General features: G+C 34.5%; 1 protein-coding gene across 1 annotated transcript in view; it reads right to left on the minus strand.

Moving 5' to 3' along the window:
• Positions 1-6,563: 6,563 nt before the first annotated feature.
• Positions 6,564-26,563, minus strand: part of HECTD2 (HECT domain containing E3 ubiquitin protein ligase 2) — a 35,039-nt gene continuing 15,039 nt past the window's right edge. Inside the window, 16 exon segments of the mRNA XM_010084238.1 lie at positions 6,564-6,684; positions 8,507-8,650; positions 9,289-9,404; positions 10,598-10,704; positions 10,956-11,043; positions 12,028-12,102; positions 12,564-12,722; positions 13,827-13,875; positions 13,877-13,910; positions 17,579-17,711; positions 19,568-19,675; positions 20,564-20,660; positions 21,948-21,950; positions 22,819-22,942; positions 24,493-24,641; positions 26,008-26,117. Of these exon segments, the coding sequence (XP_010082540.1) occupies positions 6,564-6,684; positions 8,507-8,650; positions 9,289-9,404; positions 10,598-10,704; positions 10,956-11,043; positions 12,028-12,102; positions 12,564-12,722; positions 13,827-13,875; positions 13,877-13,910; positions 17,579-17,711; positions 19,568-19,675; positions 20,564-20,660; positions 21,948-21,950; positions 22,819-22,942; positions 24,493-24,641; positions 26,008-26,117 (1,617 nt within the window).

A 26,563-nucleotide genomic window follows, 5' to 3' on the forward strand; every position in this document is an offset into this window, starting at 1 on the left:
GTCTAGATTACTTAACCGGTCCTTAACCCTGTCTTCATTTACCAAGGCAAACTCCTTTATCCTGACTTCCTCTGGGGCTTCAGGGGTACGGGACTCTTCAGGACAGCCTCCAGCAGTATGGACAGAGACAAAGAAGGCATTCAGTAACTCTGCCTTCTCTACATCTTCTGTCACCAGAGCACCTACCTCATTGTTCAGTGGGCCTACATTGCCTCTGGTATTAGCCTTACCTGCAATGTATTTGAAGAAGCCCTTTCTATTGTCCTTGACCCCTCTAGCAAGGTTTAATTCTAAGGAGGCTTTAGCTTTCCTAGTTGCCTCCCTACTTCTAATGTAATTGAGATTTTAATTCTGTATCTGTGAGTTCTTGGCCAACATCATAGACTATCAAGGAAATTGATTCACTTTTTGAAAGGAAGAATTCATGGTATTGAATATTTCCGTGTAAGAAATAAATTTTGAAAAATTGTAAGCATGTGAAACCCATCACCAATAGAAACTGGACAAGCATGGGCTAGGAGATGATCACCAGGACAAAAGCAAACATCCCCTAGGTAATTCAAACACAGCTTGGTTGTAATACCCCAGGAGATTTCAGTCCCTATCTAGCAACTAACAGAGCAAAGTAAGAAATTATTAACTTGGAATCCTTTTCACAGATCTACAGTAACCTCTAGTAGCACAGCTACTGGAAAAGGAGTTTTCACCTTCCAGAATGTGAAATTTGAGATAATAGCCTAATACATTTCAATCAATATACAGAAATATGATATTGAATAGATTCTGAATCCTAAAACAAAACCACCCAAACCAAAATTCAATGACATTGTTTATATGCAACAGGAACAAATGTATGTTATTACTTTAAAAGCTTCAGTTTGAATGAATACCAGGTGCTTTCAATGCTTGTGAAAGCTTGTCTTTCACTGTAAAAATTGCCACAAAAGTTAGCATTCCAAAAGAAAAGTGATGGAGAACATTTTATTGATTTCAGTACAACTGAACAATGCAGCAAGCACTATACAGCTGTGCACATGAGAAAATATTACAGTTTACTCAAGTTTTAGCTTTATCTAGCATGGTGGTTGAATTAAAGAAAAATAATTTCAGTTCTTAAACTCTCCAAGATAGTAATCATTAGAAAAATGAAACCTCATCAGTTAAGGGAATAAATTCAGATTTTTGCAACTGAAAAGAAATTCTAAAGAACTACCGTGTAAGGAGATTTTTCTCTTCCACTAATAACCAAAGTTTTCCTGTGGTCATCTCTATTTTATGTAAGTCACATTTGTCTGCCATGATTAATTAATTTTTCTATTAAGGGAGTGAAATGTTTAAAAATTAATATGATGCATTTAGTACATCACAGAACATGTCTTGTCAGAGAATTTTAAAATCTGAGCAGGATACTCCTTCATCTTGGAATCCAGAAAGATTTGGGAAAAAATCCCTCTCTAAAGTAGATGAGTGAGATGACAAAATTAAGTGCCTTCTCTGCTCACTGTGGGATGTGTTACTCGCCCATCTACCCATTCCTTCCTACCAATCAAGGACAACCATTAAAACCCCCAAGCAGTAGACATGCTGCCACCACAGTCCTTGAAAATAAGGTGTGTGAGTTTACATAAAATCACTAGGAGACAACGAGAACCAAGACCCACATGTTTGACCTTAAACCACACTGCCTTCAAAATAACTGTGCTTTGGGTACTTTATATCCATCTGGAGTGATTTTCCAGGGGACAAAACACAAGTGCTGCCCTCCACAGTATTGCTACTAACACAAAATGAATAGCAAAATAAATGAATATTCTAGCTCTCTGATAGAGCAAAGAAATTGAATATACATTGAGTAAACTCAGTCATTGACAAAACGGCTTGAATATCTTACACCTAGTTACAAATAGTTCTGTTCTGATAATGGCTACAGAGACCACTGGATGCTGGACTGTCATTAACCAGTGCGGCAGCAACCATAGATGCTAGTGTAAAGATGCTAAGGACACTGTAAGAACAGATGCATTTCTCCTGGTTAATATGAAAGCATGCTATAGAGTTAAAACACTGTATAAACAAGAAGCCCATAAATTAAACCTGACCATCATATCTACATAATCTAGGACAACTCTCATGGGAAGAAAATATTGCATCAGAAAGTAAAAGTCTGTTGATCATTCACTACAAATATAAAATCATAAACATGCACAAAAGAAAAATGGTAAATGAAGCCTTGCTGTGGTAGAACATAAAACTCCTGAAACATGCAACAGAACCATTAATGTATATATCCTATTCTTACACATATAGATATTATTTAACATCAGTACTGCAGAAGAGTCCAGGACTGAACTTGTGTTAGTTGCTGCCCAACGTACATGAGCTTCTCCCACCTTTCCAGAGTTTAATGAGCAAATACTCTACCAGATCTGCAGAGAAAAAAAAAAAATAAAGATCTCTCCATCATCCTGGACCTCAGTTCTTTCCTAAACGTAGTTTGTATAGCAAGTTATTTTTGAATCAAATATCCATTCTACAGTTATGAACACACTAACTATATCAAACTATAATAACCCTTGCCATACCTGTTCCACTGTTATATTTTATTTAAAGACACCGGGGTTTAAAGACTTAGTATTTAATTAACAATTTGAACAGTGCAGATCTCTGGGGGCACATTTTTGCTCATTAATTTAACAACAAAACCCACTTGACCATGAATTAGAGCATTTATAACACAAGTGAAACAGCTGTGGCAGTCCAAGCTGTCTCATTATTATTTTCCTATGCGATGTGAATCTTTGAAAGTGCAAGGAACTTCAACAACACATACAACAGCACAGATCCTGAAGAAAAAAAATCCAAATAGAATTATTTCACCAAAACAAAAAAGCAATTTTCTTGGAAGAGAACAAAGTGCTCTAGAAGGAAAAACACATGCTCTTACAGTCTGCCAGAGAGGACATGAAAACAGAGGCTTTGAGGGACCTTTAAGATATTTCATTTTTTTTTTTTTTCAGGGAAGGATTCTGAAAGAATATGAAATACCACAGCTGTGAAAAATAACAAGAGATACAGCATTTGCTTTTGGAACAATTCAACCAGTACCACCACCAACTACAACCACAGGGAAGGAACCTCACCACTTTTGGCCAAAAAATCAAAAGGTAATACTGCATTTCCATTTTAAGCCCCAGCACCAGCCATCTGTTCTCTAGTTGGAACAGGACAAGGCAAGCGAAGTTTCAGTCTGGAGGCTATTGACTGCTGAGAGATCAGTAACAATCAATATCCTCTCTCTGAGGCTTTGGCAAAATCTCTCTTCCCAATACATGTTAGGGAACTCTTAATGGAAAGAGAAGACATTTTCAAAACCCAACACTAGACAGAAGCAACTGCTTCTCCCTCCTCCATATCCGTTTCCTAGAAGCCAATTTATATTTGCTGATATGCAAATCTGAAGTTGCTTGTGATACACATTAATAATTTTTTTTCTTCACTATTTGTACTTACAATCTCTACTGTTAGTTCAGAGGAACATCAGTCATCTAATTAAGTGGTTTCAATCCCCATCTTTGCTGCCATCTGTAGGTAACTTGAGTGGTACAAGGGAGAGAAACAGCAAGTTTGAATCTGGTCAGATATTAGTCCTATGATCAGGACCCGTGTCCATAAGAAAGTATGTTGTTCCATGCCCCTCATGATTTTAATGTTAAAATTAGTCAGAAAAGGATAAAACATAGAGCAGCTTGTCTCTGTCTCTCATTGTACCTCAAAGCAATCATGCAAGTGAGGAAATAAAAAAATAAGGTAAATTAAGTTGAGAATCCATGCTATTTTACAGAATTGTTACACTGTAACACCTGTAATTTTGGCTATAAATATGGAATATACTTCTGGGTGTATGCCTAGTAGTTGAAACTCGGTTTCTTTTTCAGTGAGACATACAATGTTTTAGCAAAACTGTTACTGCAAAGAAAACTTTTCAAAAGAGAAATAAGATAGAAGCAAATTCGTTGATCATATTTTCAAACCCATTATGATCAGTTTTGGAAATATGAAATTAAACAAGTGAGGCCAGAAATTTATATATTTGATTTAATGACGGCACAATTTTAATACATAAAAATAGATACTTAGTAATGAACAAGTTTATACAAACCATATTTCTTTTGTACGGTACAAAACGATGATGGAGATAAAAAAAGATTTGCTGGATTACAGGGCAAGACAAAAGAACAACAAAACATCATTGAGGAAAAGTTTTAAAATCATCAGAGGCTTATTTCATAAATACAGTGCAATGCTTTCATTTAACAAATACAAAATTTACTATTTAATTTATCAACATCAGGAAATATAAAATGTCATTAAATGACAATCTTATTTAAAAACTGATGCAAATGCAATAGCCTTTTTAGAATTCTGAGGTAATACACAGTAAATCAAAAAAGCTTCAATAAATAAAACTAAACCCAAGGCAAAGTGCAATTCAGTGAAAATAAGAAGATAAAGCTTTTATTTTAACAATAGATAACTAGTTATTAAAAGTGGTCTTAAGCCATAAAAAAATACTTTGGCTAATTTGCCGTGTTTTCAGATGAACTGTATAGCTATTCGTAAGCCAACCTTCTATGAATCCAATTCTACAGAGAGGAGAAAGAGAGGATGTGTTTGTTTCCAGATTTCTTACCCACATCCACATTCTGCTGGTAGAACTTTAACATTGCTTGAAGCTATCTAGTTCATTCACTGCAATTGTGAAAGTTTCGTTTATTTCTTAACATCTGAAATCCTGTGCATTAAAATTTATTTTAAAATCTTCATTTTGGAGAAACAATGTAAAATGCACAAAATTTGAAGTGCTGCTTTTAACACTCTCTCTGCTAACCTAGTTTTGTTCCAGGCTGAAGCTAATGGAAATTTTCTTATTGGTTTCAATAAGAGCACAATGAATACAGTGCCAAATATTTTAAAATATCCTATCTATCTCTGATTTAATAAAACTGTAAAATCACCAGTACCTTCTCTAGGAAATAGAATAAAATAAAATTTACACTTAACTATTGAAGAAAATCCACAACAGCTTTGAAATGATGGATTAGGCAGATTAATTTGTTCATCATGAGTAAATCTGCTAGTTACATGTAAATAATACAGAGAGGGAAACCCATAATAATATAATATTTTACTCTTACTGCAAATAAGTAATTGAGTACAGACACTACAAAATATTTGAGCATCCATGCCCCATGAGAAGTCAATGGGGAAAGCTGACAAATTAGATGCCGAAGTGTCTTGAATGATCTGGGCCTCATTCAGCTGAAAGAAAAATCTATAGAATACACAGTACCTATTCATACAAAAAAATACTATGCTGCATGCTGATAAATGCTTTCCATTTAATGAATAAACCCCAGACTTATAATTACATCTGCATTTTAGAACCCGTCTCCTTCCCAGCTCCTAATTTACTAACTCAGAGCATGCATACCAAGAATTCTTTTCATGTAGTTTGTGCAGTGAAAACCACAAAACATTGTCTTTAAATGCTGGCTTTCAAGTTAATGAAAGCTTCAACATTCTTCTGAAATGTTATTGTATTTGCTTTTGTCACAGCTTGCTTAAGACCTTTCAACAAAGTTGTTGAAAAAAATTATAGTATGATACACTATATCAGTTTTCCATGTGTTATGGGTTTCATTCTTTTACTGAAATATTTTGCCATATATGGAATTTATTTTAAATATCTAGTTTTGTTTACTATAACGCTACAGTAGATCTGGTTAGTTTGTTGTCAAGGAATGAACATTAGTTGCTTAATACCTGTAGTTTGAACTTGAATCCCCTCAAGGTGAAAAAAGTACCTTTTAACACTTGTACAGTCAAGCCTGTTGATCTGTAAAAGCTGAATATAGAACATCTAAAACCTCTTATTCATAAAAAATAAATTCTTAGCAGTAAATGGCACTATCAAAACCCTATTTGTTCACAGGCAGTTATTTACATGCTTCTTAGTCTGTTTCTTTGAGAAGGAAAAACAGAATATTAAAACTGCATACATTTTATAAATACTAAAATTCCTATTTGCCTTTGAAAATATGGCTACATGCTGTATGTTTTTTTTTTCCTATTGTTCATGTTATTTGAAAACATTCTACCACTGGTATTAGGTAATAAAGAAATATTCTGTATATTATCTCCCAGTGGGATACCTGCGACGTAAAGGAATTATGGTTAATGATAAAGTGCTATTAAGATAAAACAGAAACAAACTATAACTTAGAAATTGTCTTAGTCAGGTTTCATTTATCAAATAGACTAGCTTTTTTGTACAAAGAAAGCTACTTTCTGTGGCAAAGCAAGCAGTAAAAGTATTGCCATTCAGGAAAAAACATACCCTTCATATTTAATTTAAAAAAACCCAAAACAAACCAAAAACAAAAAACCAAACAAAGTTGGGTAAGACTGGCACAGTATCAAGAGACATAACAACAAAAAGCTCAAAGGCACAATTAGAAGAGAGTGAATGCTACATAAAAACGCTGTTCTTGAAGTATTTCATCTTATTCTAGACCAAAACCTTCTGCATTTGAAATTCCAATGATCAACTTTTGCTTCAGTTCCTTCTTGTTCTTGTAAGGAGGGAGACAAAGCTGGTTGAAGCAGGTATGGGCCACAGGTAACCTAAAATAATTTAAGAAGACCCCAACAAAACATATTGAATAATAATACAATAGAAGCAGAACACTAGCAACTGCCTACACGTTTTCAATTAAACATTATTTATTCTTCAGTAGCAGAAGCATTTGTTTTGCCATCAGTATGAGACGCCACTGACATCCTGCCTCTTTTTTATCCTCAGGTGACACGCAGGACAGCACTGAGGATATAGACTTGGCCTACAACTGATTACATGGGGGAGAAAGGAGAAAGACAATGAACTGAAGCTCAACTTGACATTTGGAATTAACCCAATACACTGACAAATTTCAAAAACTTGGACACTTAAAAGGTAAATTTTGGTATGTGACTCAAAAGCTCTCTAGCTCTGTTTTCATTGAAGCCCTTAGTCCTTTGAAGAGCAGCAGCTTGCCCTTTGGTCCTTAGCAAATGTTCTTGAAAGGGGGTGGAATCTGCTCAGATCTGGAAACCCGAGCTGCTTCCCCCTCCTCACCCTTTAAACACAGAAGCAAAGATCTGTTAATCTGACTGGAGTCATGTGTTTAAGAATTTGGAAAGTTGAGAAACTGGATATTAATTTGGTGATTCTTATTGCTATTATATTCTTTGATCCTATTGTGTGAGCAGTGCAATGCCAACATGTCTACATTCATCCCTGCACAGGCAGTCTGACTGCAACAATTATCTTGCAAAACACAGACCTACGTAATTTTAAAATGCACACTATTTCAAAACACATTTTCCCATTTTTAAGAAATGTTCTTTTAAGAAAAAGAACAATTTACAGTAGAATGAACTTAAACAGAGATTCAGCATTGACTGATTGTTCTTCATTGTTCATCAAATCCTGATGTTCCTTTAAGATGTTACTGGAACCAGTTATTAGCTTGTTGAATAAAGTATTAGAAATACCACAGTAATGAGATAAACCAAATTTAAAAACAAATCCAAAATTTATTTTTTTATGCTCTCCACAGAAAACCCAACAAAATTTTTACTTTAAAAATATAGTTCCATTCAAGTATTTTGATTACCCTCTGAGAAATCTAGGTAATGCCAGTAATTACTGCTTAGCAGCAATTATTGCTTAGCAGTAAGCTTCAGAGCAGTAAGCTTTTCTATTCATCTTTCCATATTATTTAAACTGACTTTCTCCAATTTTGAGAAGGAAAATACTAGCTGGAAGGTATGTGGAATTTCTCAAGTCAATTCAGTACAAAATAGAACACTACCAGAACATAAGAACTTGGCCTGAACAATTTAACCTTTCAAAACAAGGCTGCTTTGTTCCTATTTCTGAGCAACCCCTGTATCAGCCATAAACTTACACTCCAGAGACCCTAAAGAAATGCTATGTCTTCTCCAGCCCTACATTTAAAAATTCTTATTTAGACCATCAAGAAAGAGTGCAAGCATTTTCTGCAACTGCAGGGGTTGCTATACATAATGACAAATGGACTCAACAAATTCAGAAAAATTCACAGTGATTAACAGCATATTTTCATTAGCTCAGCTGTCATGTTAGGAACAGTTAAACAAGTAATTTATTTGAATTCAAAACATGTAAGGAAACTCTATAAATAAAGAAATCCTGTCCTCAAATGTAAACATTGACTGCAGAATCAATTTTGTATTAGAAGTTCACCTGCAATATCTATGCAATCAATAAATGGGTATAATAACGTTTTGAAGACAAACTAAAGGAGTCCATGCAGTTTCTTCCTTATACATTAGTCTCCTCTTCTTTAAAAAGACATTCAATAGTAATAAGGGCTCTTGGGAAATAATTTACCAAAAACTTTTAAAAATCCAGAAAGCTACTTACCAATTAGTGGATGTTTCACTCTTTGAAATCTTGAAATTCAAATCAGCCATTCCTCCCACAGGTACTCTATCACTTCCTGTAGCAAAATGTAGCAGCTTCTTTTGAAGCTCAAGAGAAAATCCAAGTACTACATCCCAAAAGTATCTATGTTCAGGGCACAGGGAGAAGAAAATCGTGTAAGAAGCAATATCATGACAAAACAGAATGAGTACAATAACACACCTGCAAGTACTACATGATTAATGTCACTTACTGAGAATTTAATTAATGTAATGTATGGGACATCAGTAGTGACCTAATATGCAAGGTTAAACAAATTTGTAAGAACTTGACAAGTACAACATTCTAGGAATTTTGGAATGATATCTTGTCAAATTATGTCCAAACCCACTTTTCTATAAAAATATAAATGCCTTCTACTCACGAATATAAACGTCCTTAGTATCAAATAGAATTGGAAGAGAAAAAGCATTTTTAGAAGACTGGATAATAAAAAGAAAGACTCAGTTTCACTATGCAGGATTTGAAGTTACTCTTTTTAAACTCTCTCCATTTCAATCTGATCATAACCTTTTTTAAAGGTATTCAACAACACATTATGACATTAAGGATCTAACTCTTCCTTCTTAGAGATAATTCAATAGTGTCTTTGTCTTATTTGGAAATAAGTTTTTAAAACTTCAATCATTCTCAGATTATCCTTGAAGAGATTATTCCCAACAGTCTACCATCCTACGATGTTTTTAAACTCAATGATTAGAATGAAAAAAAATTAAGCCTACCGTATAGTAATATCAGTTTTTTGGTAGCCCTCATATTGTGTGCTTCGCTGTAAAGCAGACATATCCAGTTCAGGACTACCACAGACAAGAATTTCAACCTCTTCTGGACGAAGTAGCTGACAGAAATTAAGGATAAAATATATTTTTTTTTTAAGATGAGAAATGAGGCTTCTGCATTCAGATTACATTTTTCTTTTGGCATTATAGAAAAATTAAGATAATATTGTTCAATATAAATCTATAACTTTGATACATACTGTTCTATAGAAAAATAAATTCCTCAGTACTTTGAAGAATCTCTTACTACTGCATACAGCAAAAAGCAAATTACTGGATAACATAATATTTTAGCATATTTATTTTGTTCCTCACTTCTTTTTCATTCTTACACTTATTGCTCTGACTTGCTTGTCATGTGAATAGATTACAAATGGTTCAGGAAGAAAATGAAGTTTGTACGTATGGAATTCAGAGGCAGGGTCTTGATCTCAGTTTTGGTTACAACTTCCGTTTCATTTACACTGAAAAGTCCCAATGTAGGTTGATGAGTAGCAGTGGCTGACAGAACTTGAGTCTTAGTTGTATACACTGCTGTGCAATGCAAATACATGTAACAATAAACCATGTTTAACAACTGCTGGATTTACACCCGGAGAACCTACTTATTCATTTACTACATCGTTAAATTGCATGAAAGTATGTCATGGCATTTCAATGGATTTTGATTCTCCTTCCAGAACCTTCCCTGCAGTTAGTCACATCTCACTTTGCTGCAAGTGTGTCATACTTGGCTAATCTCACAGGAATTATGAAAATCTCGTGCAAATTGTAATTGCCTCTTCTTTCTCTTACTGCACAAGGGATGATGTAAATTACAAAAGGCATTCCAACAGCCGAACAGGACTGAATATGGAAGAATGTTTAATCTCAGACTCACTGAGTGTTCTTCCTGCAAAAAGTAATAGGTGTTTTTAGAAGGGTCACTCAAGAGGACAGACTTAGTTGTTCTGCTACTCATAACTGTAGGGAATACACAGAATCCTTGTAAATATTCACACGAGAGCCCGTTAGGTGTCTGTGAATGCATGCTGATAAGCCTAGCCTGTGGAGCTTTTTATCTGTTTTCAGTGGAATGCTACAGAGAACAGTTGATTACCCTTTTAATTCCTTCTGTTTATGTTGGATTAACCAGCTACATTGATTATTCAGGATTATCCATGAATCCTAAAATCATCCAGTGTAATTTGCTTAATTTAGATAAGTCATTACATATTTGAAAGAGAAGAGCTATGTTTCGTTTTATTCTTACCAGTAATGCATATGAAGCACAGACACTATGAAATCCATAATAGAAAGCTGCAAATTGTTTGTAGATTGATTTGTTGAGAAGAAAATCAACATAGAGCTGCACATATTCTAGAAAACAAAAACATTTTTGTTACATCATAATAATTTTAAATAATCTTTTGTTGTGCTCTCTCAAATTGGACTGAAATAAGAAAAACGAATTTATTTCATTTCAGACACTATTAAGTTGGTAAGCATATTAGAATTACTACAGTAATTTCATTTTCACATTTAGTTAAATAAAATCTAGGCTTATAAGAAGGAAAAAAAGGATAAACTTAAATCTGCCAAATACATGTAGTTCATATGTATTGAAGTACCTTTCCTATTCTGATTTGTGACTGGAATTTTATCTCCATTTGGCTTCAAGTTGTAAGATTTTATTACACCAAACTCTTCCTGAAAAACCTGGAGAAAAAGAGGAGTCAAGGTTAGTACTGGAAAATACATTCATATACCCACAAATTACAAAGCTTGGATTTATTATTTCATGTATTTTCCCGGTCTGTCTCTTTAGCACATGCTGTAATTCTGAGGGTTGTTGGGTTTTTAAAAGTTAAATATTACAATTTTCAACAAATTGCTCAAGAAATTGGTATTCAAAGTAGAAAAACTGACTCTGTTACACAGTGGCATATCAAGCTGACCTGGAGGCTCAGGAGCCATGGAGTTTTTCCTACAAAAGAACAATTTAGGAGCATCAAATACAATTATGAAGCTATTTGTTCCATTGTAGCTCACCTAGGAACTCAAAAGTACCCCCCTTTAAACAATTCTCATATGGTCTGACAACAATGTAATTAAAAGCTGACAAAAAAAAGGTCAATACCAGTTCAATACACATCCATAAACCAGCATGAAATTTTACTAACTAGTACGTGATCTAAAACAACAAATAAATGAAAAAGGATTTATTGATTGAATTATCAGTTACACATACAGGTCAGGCAAAACTATCAAACTTGAACAAGCTTGACAAAGCATATAAAATAACCAGAGTAAGCTTTGACTAGCATCTGGGTTAGAGAGAAAAGGGATTGTTTTGCAGCCAGATGAATTCCAGAAACCAGGTCACTGACTGCAAGGTGATGGTGTCAGAGCAAGCCACAGAGCTGGAAATGCACCAGCAGCTGGCCATGCGACCCTGACAGTCGGTACTGAGATCCACCTACACTGCCAGGGTACAACAGCTTGAAGCCCCATAACAGAGCCGGCCTCTGTATCTGCCGAAGCCCCAGGATTAGACTGCTTCTTGAAGCAAGCTTTAATGACCATGCAGTTATATTCCAAGCAATCAGCAATCCCACAGTAGTAGGCCGCTCCATTGCAGAAACATGGGTAAAAAGTACTGAACAACTTTTGAGAAACAGTTATAATTGTGTAGTTAAGGACCTGAAAGGTTGAGTAAAAATCCTCTTCGACATTGCCTTCATAGGACAGAAGTTCACTTAGTCCATGGGCCAGTTCCTACAATATGAGTAAAAACTCTTTAGTAAATCTACAAAACTAAGTGATATACTTGGCAAGGATGTGCCAGAATCATTACTTTATATAGAAAGTATCTTGGGAAAAGCTGTATATTCAAAATGCATACACAAAGAAAAACTCACTGCTTAATTACTATGTGCATGTAAATATATATTTATTTATTTCTATTTCAATATAAACTGTTATTTTATGCTTTTTACTATGGAAAAGGTGTCTAGAATGCTTATATTGGATTTTGGTATTCTAACTTCAAGTAGATCAACAAAAATTCTGCTGTGTTAGAAAACATGGAGAATTTGTTTCCAACAGAAAAAAAGGAGATTAAACAGCCTGTGCTGAACAAAAGGCTGTTCTCAAACAGTTCATAATTCAAGCATTACATATAAATAAAACAGGTTTTAAATCAGTAATTTAGCCTCTTAAAAAATGTAAATACTTACAGGCATAATCTGAAACAGATCATCTAATGTAACATCACAGATGCCTACAAGTGTGTTATGATCACAGGGAACAATGGGAGGACTCAATAATTTCTTGTAACAGCAAGGTGGAAAACGAATATCCAAGGTGATGCTATTATATACAGCAAGTCCCATAAGCTATACATGTCAAATGTTAAGGGTAAATCCCACACATGATTATTATAGTTAATATTTTAAGTAACTTGGAAAAAATATTTTAAGATTTTAGTCAGCATACTTTAATAGATGGTAAACAAACTCAAGGAATGGAAATTATTTTATTTTTTGGACTGACAGTTTTAAATGCAGTTTTGTATTATAATTAAGTAGTAGTTAAAGTGGTCAAATGGTGCACATTGACAGAATACGTGAGAATCTTAATCATAAAATTCTATACAAGCATTTCTAGAAAAATTGTTCCAAAGTACTGTTATGAAAAAAAGTTTTTAAAGACAACTATGTCTATATATATATATATATATTTAGTCCAAAAATTCTAGAGACCACTCAATATAGCAATTTTTCTTTTAAATAAATTAAAGTATAAAGACAAACCTGCACTGACACTACAGCTTATCAGCTAGAACATTTAAGTGTATCTTGTGACACAAATTTGAAATTATACCAAAAATTAGAAGTATCCGGTTCACGATTCAACTTCTCGCTAGAATAGAACAGTTCAGTTTGAAGACACCTACAACGATCATCTGGTCAAATGTCAATTCATAAAATGGGGACATCATAATCTCATTTTAGTGGAGTTATAAGCACATATTGTCAATAATAATTTTCTGAGGACTTCATAAATGAGCACAACAGAAAACCTAGGAAATAAACTTATGCTCAAAATAGCATGTGGCTTCCACTCAAAAAAACCAAAAAAAGCCCACATACTGATCAATGGGGACTTAAACAAAATATTAATGCATACAGGCTCATTTATGTTTACTGACTGAAACTCAGACGTGTAAGTACATAAAAATTACAACATGCACAAAAAAGTTGCATGTGTGATCTTAATTCTAGTATTTTCTGACTGTAAAGAGTACCATGTACCCACACAACACCATTTTCTTCCTATTTTTGCTTCACTTGCTTGAATGACAATCTTACACATATAAAATGGAATATGCTTGCATATACAATATCTGAATGAACTTTAATCGATGCCTTGTTCCCTCCCCGCACCAACTCACTGAATGGCTGTTTGTTAAGAACTGTCTAGCGGACATAAAAGGATACAGCTCCAACCAATCGGAATTCAGAATAGTTATCGCACTTAAAGCTGCTAATGGCAGTGAGAGTCCTTGTGGTAGGTGAACATGCCTGCAGAACAGGAACAGTAGCCTTTATAAAGCCTGAGCTTCAATAAAAAGTTACACAAAACCTCATCTTTCTCACATATGCACCCTTAAAAGTGTTCCCAGGAGTGCCCCTATCTCCACGGTTGCTCTCAGCCCTGTCTTCCTACCCACAGCAGGATCCCGCAGGTGCTTGGAGAAGGACCACCAAGGGCAGTGCCAAGCCTGAAGCAGGCCCAAGGCCACCAGCCCTATTGGGTGCTGGTACAGCGTGTTCTTCAGTGCCTCCAGTCGTGGATATTCTGCACTGTCTCTGTGCAATCTGTTTCTTCACTGTACTTCATTATCTGTACAGCCAGAAACATTAATTCTCTAACCAAAACTTTTCTTGCAGCAATGTAAATCCATTTCTTCCTCCCTTTCTGGGTCAATAGCAGATGAAAATCTTTAAAAATGCTACCATGAATCCCATTATACAAATACCATAAGCTTTATCTTCTTAGAATAGAAAGCTGTAAAATATTTATCTTATATGCATACCAGCAAAGGGAATGTTTCATATTTTCTGTCAAAAAATTATATCAGAGAAGTTAAAAAAACCCCAAACCACAAATACCCTAAAAAAGCCACTCACTAGTCTAAATGACAAGCTAGATTGTACTGGAATCATGACTATAGACTAGTTGACTGCTATTTGCGTCAGAGAAGGAACATTCTGTTTTAAGGAGCAATAGAAAGTAAAAACCTACGCAATAAAGTGACATAACAGCTTTAAGATGCCTAGGAAGTATTGCTCAGAGAAGACAGACACACTCCAGTTAAGCGTGCACTAACAGTGAAATTAACTTCAACAATGCAGAAGTAAATTGGATAAAACATGACGACCGGTTTTGATTTGTTGGGATTGAATGGGTCAACAGTTTACTATTGTTTCCACAGTCAGTGTACAAACCAAAGCACTGAGTAGTTCTAAGGACATCTTGTATGCAGTAGTTCACCACATGTGTGTTTGAAGATTAAATTGGGGAAAAATAAGATTTAAATAAAAATCATACTCCTTCGGATAAAAAAAAAAAAATCCAATTGATGTCTTAGGGACATATAGTTCTTATGAAAAATTATAGGTAAAATTCTGCCTTCATATTTTCTCCCCTTTAGCAAACAATCTAACTTTATCTTTTGAAGTTTAGCTCTAAGAAGTGCTCATCACAAAAGGTTTAGACAGTGCCTTTACCAGAAGCAACAGAACAGTTGCATATAAGACAGAGCAAGGTTCGCATACTGAAAGACGGCAGTGATGCTGGAACAAAATAGGTCTCAAATCCCATTTATCAATTGTCCACACTGTAATGGAGAACACATGGTAACACACATAGGAGGGCAGACAACTGAGTTAATTTGGCGTTCTTTTAATTTCAGAGGTTAAATCTGTAGGATCAGCTTAACCTGGAAAGGGTAATAACAGTGATGTTTTCCCATGTTATTTCTTCCAAGCTTCTGACATCTATTATTTGTAACTTCAACATTAAAGACAGCAGAGTATACAGTCCCCTTCCAAGGGACGAGAACATTTCTGAACTCCTCCCACACTTGGCTCACAGTCATATCAATGAAAGAATTTACACTTTAAAGTGAGGAAGCCTGCTAGAGCTGTTGAAAAAAAAATTACTCTCAAACATTTCCAAACTCATCAGTTACCGAGATCTGCTGACAACACATTTTTACTAACAGAATTGTCAAACTAACAGGACACTTTCTCCAGGATAAATTGTTTCCTATTAAGGCTATATCACCAAATGCCATCTCTCCACACAGATACCTTTTTAGTAGAAGAAAGGCTATAGGCAAATAATTATCTCAGCAGATTTGAGGACCTATTTCTGACTTAAAATTCTGGACCTTTAGAAGGAGTCATATAAACAACAGAGGACCATGCATTTAAGGGACACGAACACTTCCAAAGACAGACAAGCTCTTACATTCTACCGGTGACTATCAGGTGTTATGCTGAAGTCCCTGGAAATCAATGTTTCTAATTTAAGAGCCAGCCTGGGAACACTTTAACCCATTATAACATCAGTAATATATCCAGATACAGCTAAGGAAAGCTGACTCACTTGAGAAATATTAGAGTGGGGAAAAAACCCCTCCCAGATCCATCTACAGCAATATAAAACAACTAGATTTGAACTGCTTCTTTATGAATGCTCATTCATGTCTTCCAGTCTCCCATTTACTCAAAAAGTATCCCTTTTTTTTCCTCCCTTTGGCTTGCAAATATCATTACGGGCTCACAGGTCCTGGTAACAGCAGGTGCAGGCTATTACATTCAGTCTCTCATCCACCTAGACTGTTTCTGCACTTGACTGAAGGACCTTTCTCTCCTGAGAGTATCTCACACCACTTTAAGAATACTGGCCACACAGATACCCCAAACAGAATATACAACGACAAAGATCCAAGTAAGAACTAACCTCTACCTATGCTAATCACAGAAATAGTGCTAGAACTTGCAGACACTATCAGTGCAAATGTAAAACATTGATACACAGGAGGCTAGAGTCAGCATCCAAATGTAGCTGCTTATGAAAACCAGGAAAACTCCCTAAACCAGCAATATGAAGACAGCTGAGGGCAGTATAAAAACATAAAATGCAGCATGAGAAGAAAAAGGCAAGGATGGCAAGTGACAAACAAAAACATTTGGCCTTATTTCCACTTGAATGTTTGCTAAACCATCTACTTCAGAGGCTGCTACATGTCTCTTCCTGTTTTGGAACAGGAATATCATATTCCAATTGCAAACAAACAACATAGCTAAATGGAAGAAACTTATTCTTAAATCCAGATATATGAATTCACACATATATGTGAATTCTAGAAAATTTCCAAGGGCAGATGTGTGTCAGGATTTCAGTGGCTTGCATAGCTTTTGCTTATTCTTCTTAGGTTGTTAGTAGGTCTAGCAATTCACTAACAGAAAACTCTTAGGAGAAATCTCCTAGGAGTTTTCTGCTCAGAAGAGAAATGGAAACAAACCTTTCAAAGGCCCAATTCCATTTGAGTTATAACAGATTTAAATTACCCTTGTCCTACTCCGTAAAATAGTTGATGGCCTTCTCCCATCTGCCCAGAGGTAAATCAAGATCCTGTCCCTGGATAGAGATGGAAACACTATAACAACATAGATATATCAGAGAAAGAACTTCAAGAAAAATCTACTGCTAGTCTTGATTTCCCCTGCTTTGTATCCTCTATGCTCACTAGACCAGAGATACTAACAAACCATAAACATTGAGCCTTTGGTTTCTGAAACAAGATTTAACATGACTAAAGTCTTGAAAAGCTGCATCCTAATTTTATTTCTAAACTTTTCCATTGATCAGAGATTTGTTCACCCTCTAATTTTGCCATACCGCTGAAGCAACCTCAGTTTTTCGGCAATGCTTGACCCTCCTTGTCAAAAGCCAAGATCTTCAAAGCTCTTCAAGTACTTCCCATTCTCCCCACCTTGCTGTATGCCAAAACTTCTCATCTATACAGAATTCTAACTTGCCCACTTTTGTTTTTATATCAATTAGTAACTGGTCTGCCTAACACTTAATTAATGAAGAATTCTTATCCATCACTGTTCTGATAATGTAAAATGAACAAATTTTCACATTGTACTTGAGAACATTTATGAGGACTCACCATAATCTGGGTGAAAAATCTGGCGAATCAGAAGAAGAAACCATTCTTTTGTCAGGCCACCCATATCAAGACCAGCTTCACCTATAAATGTGACTTTCAACTTCTTTTTCAGATCTGCCCTCTTCCTTGCTAGCTATTGCAAAATAGGTAGGGAAGAAGAAAAAGGAGATTTAACATATTGTCACTACCTCTAGCCATAGAGAACACACCTCTCTCTCTCTCTCTACCACTCTTGCTTCATTTAAAATAGTAATTTGCATAATCTACTAATAGGTTAAAAGTATATTAAAACAATGATTGAATTGCAGAAGCAACACAATCATGACTACTTGACATCATCAACTACCTTGCACATGGTGCCACTCTCCAGGCTTGAAAAGAAGTTAGGTAGTATGTAAACCGACTTTCAATAAGCTACTAGATACAACGAATTGAGTCTGTCCAGAATATTTTGGACCTACATAATTTTTTACCTAAACAAAAGACATTCTGCCAGGAAGAAATGATAGATTAAAAAAACAGACATCTTTTGGAGATATTTATAATTAAGGATGTGGTTGAAACTGTCAATATTTGGACACCGCTCTGTTCAGAATAAGATACCTGCCAGCAAGTACCAGCTGTTTTGTAAAACTGTTTTTTAGACAATGGTAACAAGCTCTTTTCATTCCTTTGTCCTAAGAGACAGCATCTCGTCCAGCTATGCAAGATACCTGTAAAGAATTAGATTACAACCTTTCACAATTAGCAGTGATCTTTCAGATCATGTCCCAGTGCAATCTTTCTTTAAATCATTAATTACCAGCCAGCTCCAGAGAAAGTGTTTAAACCAGTCAGGAAGATGCATATGCTAAAAAAAATTCTACATTGTTATCTGCCGAAGTAAATTCCCATGGCACAAATTTTATAACTATAGGTATTTGTATTATTTGACACAAACTTTATTAGCTGAAGTGATTTTTCCTTTGCAAATAATTTTTAAAATTACAAATACAAACAAGATATCTTTCCCCCACTTTCCATTCCCCACAATTTTGAGAATATGGATAAAATAATGCATTCTTACTCATCCCTGAGATGGGCAGAAGAAAACATCAGAAATAAATAGGAGAATATTTTGGCTATGAGAACTCTTGAAGTTGCTCTTGGTTATTCCCATGTGGTAAAAAAAAAAAACAACCCTACAATGCCTGAGAAAAAGCAGTATTGGCACTCATATTTCTTCTATTTTAGGAGAGAATGCCAAAATAGAAAGTCTTTAATCTACAAAAAAAAAAAAAGTGTAAACTTATGTTTTCTGAACACGAATAATCAGAAATTTTTTTATCTTGCTTTCACCACCTGGACTTATTTTTCAATACCATCAGGCTCTTTTTAGTTTTGAGAAAAAGTAGGGAACTAGATTTCATTAAATAATGTTAATTAGCAAGGTTTGGTGGATACTGAAGAGCTGCCTACTTTAACAGATACATCTGTTTCATTCCTAAAAAAGGAAAAATCACATTCAAGAATGTGAGGAATTAGTTAAAATCAAGACAAGAACTTAAGAAAGCCTAAATAATTCTTATAGGATAGAGAAGTTAGTGAAGGAAAAGGATCAGAATATTCCAAGAATTAGAAAAGAACAAACTCCTTAGTGATTAGTCACTATCATAGAACCAAGACCTACATAACCTGATACTTATGCACTGTATTAGTAAGTCAAAAATCACAAATACAAATACACACCATGTGGCACGCAAACATGTATGTTCATTATGGGCTTAGCTATGGAGGAGTATGAGAATGGAAAATAAAGTTCAGAATGTCTAACCCAATCTATTCTGCAGCACTGCTATTGTGACAGTAATTAAGTTCTTTTTATTTACTATTATACAGTTATATTACCAATCACTTAGTGCAGAAAGATTTAAATATGATTACTAAACTGAAATCTAAGTGCAATAGTTATTCTGCAGGAACACACCATTTAATTACATTTTTTGTTACCTCATCAAGTGAATCACTAACAAGGTGCGTCCTCCTCACTTTCACATTTAGGAACAACATATTCATGTCAGGTTTCTGTCTGCGAGAGACTTTATCCACAAGGCTTTGCTGTTTGAATGAAAAAGAAACATCATAAATGCAGTATCGTCATGTAAAAAACAAAGTGCCACACTTGTTAAATGTATAAAGTCCTTACTATCTTCTGTTAAAGACATTAGCCTAATATGATAGCTGCGTCAATATCTTCTAATTTATCTTCTGTTGCAGATAGCATTTACACCATATGTGAACTAACTTATCAGTAACTTTAACAAGGCGTCAGCAATTGTGCAGCAACCTTTTGAACTCCCCAAATAGTTAAAGACATACCCATAAGACTCTGAAGACTGGCTTGTGCTTTACTTAGCTATTCACAAGCTATATCTAGTCAGAGGGGAATGGATAGATGGTGGTGCTGCCACATTGAGCACCAAGAAAACCAGTATGACCTAGCACCTGAAGAAAATTACCACTGAAGGAGGCACACAATGCCTCTTTCAAAACGGAAGAGGCTGCCCAGAAGCAGTACCTCTTCTGTGACTTGTGAACATACAGTTGCATCTTGGTCTTCCATGATAACATATCTTCATAGAATAAATAGGAAACAGTCCAAAATTCTCGTGGAATTTTTCTTCCTTAATTATCTTGTGAATTTAACATGCTAGCACATTATGCTGGTTTCTCAAAAAAGGAAAAAAAATTAAAGTTACTGTAACTCCTTCTCCACAGCACTGGTATTTATAAGCATGGTGAAACTAGGCACATTAATATAAAAAATATTGAGAGAATCCAGGATCAACATTTGTAGACTACTAGTAGTAAAATAGCTCATATTCTTTTTCAGGGTAGTCCAAAATACTAGAAGTTGTGATGAACGGTTGTATGTAATATCAACCTAACAAAAATGTATAAAATATCAAATGATGAGACACAAGCATTTATCAACAAATGACTTACCCGTGCAATACTTATCATCTGTTGTTCTGAGTCCCTCTGGATAATAACTTTTTTTGCTGCTATTGAAATAATAAATGGGTATTGACAGAAAGAAAACCTAACAATAAGAGAAAAGAAGATAAAATATTTCCTTTTTAGCATCTAGCATATTATTTTCTTTTTAAGAATACAGGAGTGAATCTTTGCACTCCTTCAGTTACTACCTTCCTTCCACTGATACCAATCTGCAAATAGCAGTGGGATTTTTTGGTGTTGTTTACATGGATACTCAATTCAGTAGAACAAACTGTTATCTGCAAATACTGCTAGAAATTGTAATTAGTAATAATACTTATCCTCTATAAAGCTCTTTTTTATTGTTTATCATTATCAATAGACCTAATAAAAACCAGACATCTGCTTTAAATAGAAAATTTTAATTGCTACACTGAATTAAATAAAATTATAATATCTTATTAAATACAAGAAAACCAGCTATCTCAGTACAGCATTCATAGGTACACAGTAGAAATATTTCTGGTTTGGCTTATTTGCTGCAGAATTGATTTTCCACAGGTCCTCCAGATTTAACACAGGGTTGCAAGTGTTTAGGACTTCAAAAATACCAGATCATAGCCACGTTCCACTGCAATCAAATAATACAAATGATTCTGAAAAAATTCAGAAATCATCCAGGTAAAATATTTTTTTGTTACTGGTTATTTTGGTAAGTTTTTTGTTTATTTAGCTCATGCATCACCTAGCAGAAGTCCTTATTGAAATACCCAGAGCTTCAGACTCTATGTGTGTATCTTCAATCCAGACTGCATACACACCCTGAATCCTGCCTGTGAGAAGCTTTGGACTCTAATCTCTTGAGAAAAGAAAGGTAAAATGAGGAAAAATATTCTCACTTGGCCTCCTGGAAATCCTAAAAAAGCATGGTTGTAACAAAGTAAAATAATAAAATTTACTTTAAGAATAATACAGCTAGTCTGCACTTCAGCTACTCCAGAAATTATGTATCAAGAAAACTTAGTTTGGATATATATTGAATTAATAGTGCCCCAGCTAACTGAAAAGAACTAGAGCAGGTGGAAATCTCACAGCCCTTTTGTAGGTTTGGATGTGGGTGCCAAAACAGCCAGATGGTGCCAATGAAAAACAAAACAAAACAAAACAACAAAAAAAAAAGAAAAAAATTTTTGAAGCTCAGCAGTATTCCAATTCCAATGTTTTGACTGAGACTATGCAAAGCCTACCATACATTTATTGCTATTATGAGTTTTGGTGGGGGTTTTTTTTGTGGGTGTTTTTTTTTTTTTGTTTGGTTGGTTTGGTTTGTTTTTTTTCTTCCTTCCCAAGCAGAATATCAGGTATTAAACAGAAGGCTCACCTAAAATACCTGCTTTGGTGGAGCAAATTATGTTCTCCAAGTTTTCCTCAACTGCTGCTAAAGGCAAGGATAATTGCACATGCAATAAACAAAAAGCTACATTTGGATGGCTTATGTGTTAAATTAGCTTACTGAAAAGTCTTGAATATATGGAAATCTTAACTTGTGAACTTGTGAAATCTAATCTTGTGATTCATGCTGTAAAGACTGAGCATTACATACTGATATGCTGAAAAATAGAGCTACACAAAATTAACATTTTTATTATGAAAATGTTAATAAGATTCTAAACTTTAGCAGAAAGATAAATGCTTGTTTGTCTAGATGTTTCTAAACCATACTGCTGGCTGCCTCTCACAAGAGGAGCAATACCTTTGCAAGCTTTGAGTCTGTAAAGACTTGTGTGTTTATTTTCATGTAACAGAAGTAGTACAATTGATTTTACTGGAACAAATACGATCAGAGTCACATATATAGAGGTAACTAGATACATTGTCGTCATTAAGTGGTAAGTATGCACACAACACCACTATTAATGTATTTGAGGTTAAAAGATGTCTGTAATAAGACACAATTAGAAATCTGTGGCAATAAATAATAAACTCATATTATTATCATCTGTATTATGTCTTTTCTCCAGTTTGCAAAGGCAGAATGAGATTACTACAGTCAATCTCACATCCATGCGGTAGCAAGTATAGCAAGTAGTAGCTATACTATGTTTTTCCAATAAAATACAGTATCTAATGTGGCCATATATACACACACAAAGGCTATGTATACCATATACACACACACTATATGTAAAATAGATATACATAGTGTAGATTCGCTGCTTTGAAATGCTACTTAACAAGAAACAACCAGTTATTCCTCTTACCTGTGAGAGTTTCCATAACATTGCCAGTTATGATATTCTTCCATAAGATCAATATGATCAAGTGTAGAATTATAGAAATCCGTATATGAAATAATAGGAGGACTGATCAGGCTATTTGCAGCATCTACAAAGAAAAGACAAAAGTCTTTTAAAATACTGCCTGGATTCAGCACATCTATTTTCTAGCCACTCTGAGCACCTCAGAAATAACCTCAGAAACTTTAAGCCAAATCAGCTACTAATAACTTTGTCTCAGTCTTAGCTACAGAATTACAACTATAACATAACACCATATGACACCATATTATTTGCTGTAGAAACTAGTAAATATCTAGTTCAGTCCATTTATGGCAACAGAACCACCATTTGACTCTAGCCCACTTAATGACATACATTAAGGTTTCATGTATAAAGAATGCTATGTTCTTCTGAAATCAATAAAAAACAGTTTGATTTAAACACCTTCATTTAATTTCAAACATAGCTACGGATATAACATCTACATGCTTTCCAGTTAACAATTACCTGTTTGAGTTTGATGCCCATCTGCAAAAGGGATGGAAAGGGGGGGCACAAAACATAGTATGCAAAGACACGCCTGTTTCCTCAAGTAACTGCTATCTAATACCATCTAGACTGATCAGTACGAAAATTAAGTACTTGACCAAATAAAGAAAACCAATTCACATTTAAACTGCCTATTTCATTATGTAACATTCACATAATGTCAAACAGCTAAAAAGTTTTCTCTATTTGTACTTAAACATAATTTAATTTTGATCAGTCAGACAGAAAGTAGAGTATTTTGAATTACTAAATATCCCTTTTCCCAGAATTAAGGAATTAGCAACTTCATAGATGACTAGACAGCACACATCTTGGGTGTAGATACAGTTGAGCTTAATTGCCTAAAGTGTCATTCTGGACAGGCAGGACTGTGAAGAATGCTTTTAAGTTTTAACTTGACAGCAAAATGAAAATATCTTCAATCCAATCTTAATTTTCACTTGGTGGTTTCATTTTCTCCTAGAAAGGAGAAAGGGTTTTTACCCCTCCAGGAAAGAGGACTGACCTTAAGCCTCCTATTTCCATAGTAAATGCTCTCATCACTAAGCTATCAGGGATGAGTAGAGGCAAAGCTTTCCATTTGCAATGGTCAAATTTGCTGTGCTCTATGTTAAACTGGATAGGGGTTTACTTTTTTTTTAAGCTGTAGTTTTGGACTTAAGAGGCATATGCATTGCCTAACTCTCTTAGATGTTAAATACTTCTGTGGGGGTAAGCCAGTTACAGAAGAAATTCTGGCAATTATACATTTAAAACAGTTTCTTTTCTAAATCTAAGGGAAATCTTAACCAACGGTTACTTTTGTGGATTTTTGTTTGAATTATCTTCAGTTGTTGTTAAAGGAAAATGATGCATACGCACTTATCCTCTACTGGAAAACAAGTACGAAGACTTGCCAGTAGAAGAGGTTTTTTGTTGCTTACTACTTTTTGGCATTTCATTGTAGTTCATACTGTGCCACCATCATTGTCAGTCTCCCCCAGAAGAGGAGAGGTATAAACTATTGCCTTCCTATGCATATATATACATGCAAATGTGCATATATATACATGCAAATGTGCATACATATACATACAAGTGCATACACAGTTCAAGAAAAATACCTACTAAACAAAGACAGAACTTTGGTTGCTGATGGAATCCACCAGGTACATTTCACCATAGGTGGAAACTCTTCAGGTTTTGCAGGAAACAGGCGTAAAGAAATAAATTGCAGTAACCTGTCCACCAGCTGCTTGAACCTCCTCTGTGAAATCCTAAAAAAAACATGCTACAGTTACTCTCCACATTTAAAATTATATTATCAAATTTCAATGTTATTTTTTTTTAAAACCATACATTTGTCCCATACATAAATACAAAATACCAAATTGAAAGTTTGAGAAGCATGCTTTTAAGTATTGGCACACAACAATGCTCTTCAGTGCACCCCTAACTAAGCTTTAATGTCTGTGATTTAAAAAAAAAATAAAAATCAGTAATCATTACATGTTCTCAACTTGTAGCAAACAAAAAGGAAAAAAAATTCTTAGCTATTTCACTCCACAATCTGAATCCTGAGGGATTCCCAATTTTTTTGTTTTGAGATACTTGGTCCTACGAATAAAGGATGCAAAGTACTTCATACGCTTGTGGCAAGTGCACATTTAGAATTATGTGCTGCACCATTTCCATAATATTACAACAATACACATATATGTGCAGATATATTAAAGCATTGTTTTCTGAATAAAAGCTCTCCTATTGTAACGGTTTAGATTTCTAATACGTGTTTTAAGAATAAAAACATCAATATGCCCATTTCATCCTTAAACAAGAGGATAAACCTTATTTGTAAACATTGATTCAAATGAAATCATATATTGCCACAATTTTAAGCAAATCTAGAAGCATTACAGGGTGGGGAGAGGGAAATATAATTTCCATCCTTGCACAGAAAAAAATCCCTTAGTAACAGACTCCCTGGGAGATAAGGGAATTGTGAATATGGCCATTCAGACTTCTTTTTACCCCAGACTGAACTTTTTGCACAGTCATTATAAGGAAGGCAACGTGCATACCAACTTAAAAACCACTCTTTGGGCAGTTACCCCCATATGACTTTATTAGAGAGATGCTATTAGAGTAATTTCAATTAATTAAAAATGTAATGCCCTAACTACACTCGCACCACTTCTATTGCACTATGAGGCAGGGACTTGATTTCATTTGTGGTTTTCATACAATACAGTAAAATTACAGTATCTTTTGCAAGTTATGCAAGATAAACCTTTATTTAAACAAAGATCATAAAGATGTTTGTATTAATAATACCGCTTAAACATGTATCTAAAAAATTTACACACACTTTGCATGTGTTACGGAAAAATAACTTACATAAGTTATTTTGCAATTAAGTCTTTTTGCATAAAGATATTAGCTTTTATACATTATATACAGTTTATATCTATAAATCAGTATCACTTAGTGGACTATGAATGTACTTTGAAAACAACAAAAACAATCTCTTTAGTCAATTAAATTAACTTTCATATAATTTATAAAACAGCATCAATGGAAATACAGTAACAATTGTAATCCTAAAAATGGAATTTTTAATTTTATTTTTTAATTGTTTTTTACTTTTTAGACCAGTGCACTAGGAAATGATGGTCAGCTTCTGTTAAGGCTGCTATCTGTCTTAGCAAGTGAGCATAGATGACATAAGTAGAAGTGTTACTAAATTGAGGATTCTGAAAAAGATTAAAAAAATGTGTTAGATTAATAAACTGCATAGAGGGAAAAAAGTCATTAGGATTTTTTCTTATGTTTGTTGTTGCCAATACGATTACGCAGGAAAGGAATTCACAAAATTGCCGAGAGTGGTAAAGCTATGAAAAAAAAATATTTGCAACTTCTAGTCAAATAAAAATTACATAACTTCTATTATTGTAAAAGTAAGATTTTTGTTTGTTTGTTTCAAAGGAAAGCCCACAGGTAATAATGGCAGTACTCAGTATATTTTTCCAGATTATCTGATTTACAGATTTACTGTGTAGCACATAAATTACACTCCTCCGAGTGATGTGCTTTCCATCTCAGTAATAAGGATTCTCATAGCTCTTCTCTTCCCGCACATCAATCCAAACTTATTTTCCCCTCTTACGTATGAGTTCACACATTCCCACTTTTCAGCAGG

This window comes from Pterocles gutturalis, unplaced genomic scaffold (genome assembly GCF_000699245.1).
Source record: "Pterocles gutturalis isolate BGI_N339 unplaced genomic scaffold, ASM69924v1 scaffold35760, whole genome shotgun sequence".
Taxonomy (NCBI): domain Eukaryota; kingdom Metazoa; phylum Chordata; class Aves; order Pterocliformes; family Pteroclidae; genus Pterocles; species Pterocles gutturalis.